General features: G+C 32.2%; 1 protein-coding gene across 1 annotated transcript; it reads left to right on the top strand.

Annotated features, from left to right (window-relative positions):
* Nucleotides 1–820: 820 nt before the first annotated feature.
* Nucleotides 821–5,070, top strand: LOC132728572 (terminal nucleotidyltransferase 5C-like). Its single transcript, XM_060714232.1, has 2 exons — nucleotides 821–928; nucleotides 1,684–5,070. The coding sequence occupies exon 2, from the start codon at nucleotides 1,911–1,913 to the stop codon at nucleotides 3,147–3,149; it is 1,239 nt and encodes a 412-aa protein (XP_060570215.1). The 5' UTR covers nucleotides 821–928; nucleotides 1,684–1,910; the 3' UTR covers nucleotides 3,150–5,070.
* Nucleotides 5,071–6,019: the final 949 nt, after the last annotated feature.

Raw genomic sequence — 6,019 nt, 5'->3', positions numbered from 1 at the left:
TAACGAATGAAAACGTGTCTTCCAGTGAACACAGAAAATATCAAATGTGATCAAATTTAAAAAAAAAATATGTTCGCAATCGAGCTTACTTGAATTCCTTATTTTTTTATCTCAAATGCAGGGAATTTCGTGACTTAGACATATGTTTAACAAGATAGAGGGGGTGCCCCAAGACCCCCGCCCCAATCCCTGAAAAGTCCATTACTTTTGTTACTTGTGCATATTCAATATCAATACTTCTGGAAATATGTTTTATGGCAGTCATGAAACAAGTGGAAGCGATTTTTTTAGTCGTTTTCGTTTCAGTGTAAACTCACTTCGCTTCTCCTCGGAAACATTGACAGTTAATCACTTTTCTGACATTTTCTATTTGCTTTAAACTGATTACTATGATCCATGTCACTAATTGAAAAGATACTACAAATTTTGGTCGTAAACAAGCGCAGCAGCCGCCTACGTCCATTCATAACTTTTCTCTATACGTAAATACACTGAATACGTCACAGAAGATTCCATTGCCATAGCAACTGATCAATAAGGTAATTGTTGCCGTATATAGCTAACATCGATCCACTGTTGTGAACCGTGATTGGTCAATTACTTTGACGTCATTGGTAGAAGGATGAGGACTGTCAGTGCACGCGGCTGACAAGAGATGCTGGGACAAAAACAATTTATTGAAAAAGACAGTTCAACTTCATGCCGTAGTAAGTCTATCGATCCATCTATTTGTGATCATTGACGAACCGCCCACGTACGGTCTGTGTCTAAATATAGAAAGTCTTGAACGTAATTCCATTGATTCCGTATAATATAGTAGTAAACAGAGCGCAAATTTCTTCATATGGTAGAAAAACGACTTAGTGAAAGTACGCTTAAACAAATTACAAAAAAGGAATTTATTGCTATTTATGGAAGATAATTTCGTGTGAGTAGATCTATATAATTATTTAGTTTACTCGAAGAAATCCAAAAAATGATATTGATAAAAAGAAGGTAATTTCAAATTCATATATTTGACATTCTAATGTACTAGTCAATAAATTGATGGGGTTTTTTGCATCGATTAACTAAATTTACGTGTGACATATGTTCAGGAATTTTAGATAGTTGCTTAGTCAGATCAGTTGATTTTTATTACGGTAAATCATGACAACAGCTGTTGCTCTTTGTAACACAGTAAAATACATTTGGACCAAGAAATGGGATTTTAAAACATGGCCATTTATATTTAATTAGAATATTTAAATGCATGTTTTATCTAGTCTTATCATTATGAAATAATTTGATGTCCAGTAGAATTATACATCATTTCTATTGGACAGGGCTCCACTGATTAAATTCATAGTCTTATATTTCGTAGGCCTATTAAATTTTATAAAAGTTTACATACTGCAGAATACACCACAGTGATTTTGGTTTTCCACCAATCACTGAATTTTTGATTTTCTGGTTTATACAACAGTTTCACTTTCATAGCATACGTGAATTTCGTTTCTCGTCTGTACAGGATTGTATACAGTGACTGACGTTACGGTAATGAAAATAGTCCGAAAACAAAATAACCACAAAAAAGTTAATATTGATGTATACATATTTTTGTTCAGTAAGAATACTGTTCGTAACATTTTTTGGTGTTTTCTAACGGAATAACACGTTTCCTGTATTATTCTCTAATTTCAGAATTTTTACATAGTTCGGTGATTAATCTTTATCGTGGTTCCCTGCATTTAATACTCTGGTATTGGATAAATAATAAAGGCTGGGCTGAAGTGAATCGATAAAAAAGAGCAGAAGTTTCGCGAGTGGTGTAATGTCAGTAAGCGACCAGTTGTGAAAGAGTACAGACATATTTTGATTTCGGCAGCTTTCAGAAATTAAGATTTAAACATTCTGAGGGCTTTTATACAATGGCAACGCAGGATTCACCTCGTTGTGGACGTTTTCAAGTGCTGTGTTACGAGCAAGTTGAGAAACTAGACAAAGTCTTGGAAGATGCCATTCCAATTCACGGACGCGGAAATTTTCCGACTTTAGAGGTAAAGCTCAAAGATTTGGTACAAGTTGTGAGAGAAAAATTACGGACAGAAGGGGTGAGTGTTCGAGATATTCGTTTGAATGGCGGTGCTGCTAGTTATATTTTAGGAAATGGTAATGAAAATGTCCAACCATACAATGACTTGGATTTGATCTTTGGAGTGGATCTCACAAATCATAACGAATTGCAGAAGATTAAGAATTGTGTCTTGAACTGTTTGTTGGACTTTCTTCCTGATGGAGTGAACAAGGAAAAAATGAGTAGCTGTAGTCTGAAAGAAGCCTACGTCCAGAAAATGGTAAAGGTCTGCAATGAGCATGGTGACAGATGGTCCCTGATCTCACTCTCAAACAACAAGGGAAAAAATGTGGAATTGAAGTTTGTGGATAAAGTGAAGAGGCAATACGAGTTCAGTGTAGATTCCTTTCAAATTATCCTTGATAGTCTATTGACGTTTCATGAAATTTCTGATCCCGGAACCCCGATGAGTGAAAACCTGTACCCAACCCTAGTAGCTGAAAGTGTGTATGGTGATTTCAATGAAGCTTGGACGCACCTGAATTCCAAGCTTATTGCGACAAGAAATCCAGAGGAAATTCGTGGTGGTGGGCTTCTTAAATATTGCAATCTCTTAACACGGAGCTTTCGAGCAGCTGATAATATGGATGTTTGCCAAATGGAAAGATACATGTGCTCCCGCTTCTTCATTGACTTTAATGATGTGAAGCAACAAAGACAAAAACTGGAATCTTATTTGAATAACCATTTCAGTGGTGAAGAAGAACTGAAACATGAATATTTGTTGACTTTATACCGGGTAGTTGATGAGAGCACAATTTGTCTGATGGGCCATGAAAGAAGACAAACATTGAACCTTATTCAGCAATTAGCGTGTCAAGTCCTTATGGAACAGGAACAAAAAATTCACAACAAATATTTAGAAATGCAGCAATTTGACCAGTTAAATGGATTGACAATTGACCAGGTGTATTATGGACCAGTGAATCTGAACATTTCTGGTCAGTATTACTACAACAACAACTACCCTCAGGTTTACATGAACGGACAATGTCCGTATTGTCCTGGTCCAGCATACCTTCCATGCTCATGAATCCTGTGAAGAGATTGGATAAGGTATACATGTTTCTTCTGAATTTTGGTGTTAAACCATATGTCTCGCAAATATATTGCAAACAAAAACATGTATCCTTTTAATAAGGCAAAGGCCTTAAAATTTTACTTTATTATGTGATAGTCGCAACAGAAAACAATTTGCAAATTATCCAGTGAATTAAATTGTGTTCAGTGTCTAACATGACACATTTGTGCATATACACATCTTTAACAGTTTAAGAAAACACTCCAGTCTAATAGCTCAATGATAGCTTTTAAAAAGGCTGTATTTTCGCTCAGATATAATAAAGATATGTAATTATGTATATTAATTATTAAATTTGTGTTGTCATAATCTGTAAGACGGATAGGATTATGGAACTAGTGTGCAAGGATTTACCCTATCTTGTGAGTGTTCAGAGATTTATCATCTGTTTGTGTTAATAACATCTAGGATAGATTTCCAAGATAAATGGCCTTGGAGCTGCTGGAATGTGCCAATTCCTGTAATGCATAAGAATTCTTCACATGATATCCCAGAGTATACAGATCTGTGCCTGTAAACTTGGATACTGCTGGGAATTCAGTACCAAAATGTGAAACAGTTTTATGTTTTGTAAACATTAAATCAACTTGCATTTTGTACTAGGCTTTATATGTAAACATACTTCACCTACAGACAGTAGCTACAAACTGAGAGTTTAAGTTGATTAGAGATATTTTTCTATGTAAATAATCCACATATAAATACATATAGATATATATATATTATTGTTATATTTCCAAATTTCAATTGTATTTTATATAAATATTTTTTTTTGCGTTTGATATCATAATCAGACGGACTGTATAATATTTTTTGTCTATATTAAACTTCATACCTTCTCATTAGGTATTACCTATTAAAAAAAACTGCAAAATTATCAGAAAAAAAGGCTTGGCAAAATTGTACACTTCTTGTGGTACAATGTCAAATTCATGCTGTAGATAACCATATGAACATGTTAGTAAAGTCCAAAGATCTATGATTTAAAGATGAACTGCTATGTTTATTTCATTCATTATGCAATCAAAATATGAAAAAATGAAGTTTGTTTTTGAATGAAAGGTACTGACTTATATAATTTTCTTCTACTCAAAATTTTGATAAAGTCAACTTTTTAATGTGGCCACGACTGGTTAAAGTATTGTAAATGTAATGTTTACTATGTTATAGAATTAAAAAAAAGAGAAGAATTTTTTCATTTTATAATATTCTGTTTCCATGTCTAAAGAAAGACTGCTATTTTTGTATGCATTTAAAGTACTTCTGGATTATGCAGTTTATTGTTTTGTACAATATATCTTGCATTTATTTTCTGTGTCTAAAAATGCAATGATCAATGAACTTTAAGGTTATCTGCCTATCAGTAAATATGTTGGAAATATTAAATTGAATAAAGTACTATATCTTAGTGAATTTATAACTTGAACTTTATTTAGCCTCATTGGCAGGTCAGTCTATTGTGTAATGAATAGATGTATTTCATATTGATTTATATAAATGTATGATAATTGTTTAAGATAAAAATATACATAGTATATAATAGTTATGCTGTAATGAAAAAAAGTGCCAATGTCATTTTTTATTTGTTTATAAACAAAGCCGACATAAACTGTTCTGTTTATCCTCATGTTTTAATGATTTCTTCAACCACAATCAGATAAAAATTGTTGACATTTATAACAGTTATTTCTGCAATTAAATTTTATCATTTGTTACATTTTGATAAATTGGAAAGAACGGTATCAAATTTAAAAGTGAAATTTATTTAATGTAACTTGTTATTAGCAGAAAACCTAACCTTTATTGCTTTAACACTAAAAATTACTTACCCATTTTATTTTAATGTAGGACATAAAATATTTTTTTGGAATATTTTTTTGGAATATATATAAAAAACCCATGTTTTTCATTCAGATGTTAACTGTAAGTTTGATATTATGCAGTCAATGATAGTTAAATTATGGTCTTTTTACTGATACTTATTTTGGGAATGTGTCCGAAACGACTGTGTGTTACAAGCAACTGTCTGAATATCGATTGGCCATAGCAAAATGATTAATGTGAATACAATAACTATTGACCGCAAAACCGTGATATGTCATCTTAACTGAAACATTGATTCAGTTTTTATACTGTCATGAAATCCCAAACAAGATGAGCTGTATATATTTAAAGTAATATCTCATAATTGTAGTTAAGCCCTAACCCGCAGGAAGTAAAAGTGATTAAATAAGCCGTTGCGACTACAATAAAGCAAATATGTTTGTTTTTTTTGTGACAAATAAAATATGTTTAAACCAAAGCAAGGCCAGCTGGCACTGATCAATCTCTATAGTGTTGGTAGCATAATATTTTCAAATAGACTATTCCAATCCAAACTTAAAACTGGACAAGTCAATTACACATAATATGCAGGTTAATAATAATGAGAAGGTTTATACTGAAAGGTTCAGCTTTTTTTAATATATTCAGTAGTCATAAATAATTGGTGAGTTTGACAAGTGACTGAAAGTGTACGGCCATCATACGTGTTTTATTGTCTGTACTGACTGGTCATATTAGAATATAATTACCATATTAAATGTTACTACAGTGTTTTTTGTATCAAAAGGAAGTTGTACTACAATGTATAGATGAGTTTTCTTTTCTGATTTACACGAGAGCCTTTGGTACTGTACATAATACTTAATAACTTATTAATATATTAACTACTTTTAAAAGAAAGTGGGTTTTTGTCCGATCTTACCTAGTGACCTTTTATTTTAAGTACAACAACAACAACAAAATACCATGTCTGAATGGAGAAAATATGATAAATCTTT

The sequence above is a fragment of the Ruditapes philippinarum genome, unplaced genomic scaffold (genome assembly GCF_026571515.1).
Source record: "Ruditapes philippinarum isolate M1 unplaced genomic scaffold, ASM2657151v2 ctg755_1_1_1_1, whole genome shotgun sequence".
NCBI lineage: Eukaryota > Metazoa > Mollusca > Bivalvia > Venerida > Veneridae > Ruditapes > Ruditapes philippinarum.
Note: the sequence above shows the minus strand (reverse complement) of the source record. Positions and strands in the feature narration are given on the sequence as shown.

Excerpts from the sequence above, each read along its gene's own strand:
- LOC132728572 (XM_060714232.1), top strand. The coding sequence starts at position 1,911 with ATGGCAACGCAGGATTCACCTCGTTGTGGACGTTTTCAAGTGCTGTGT.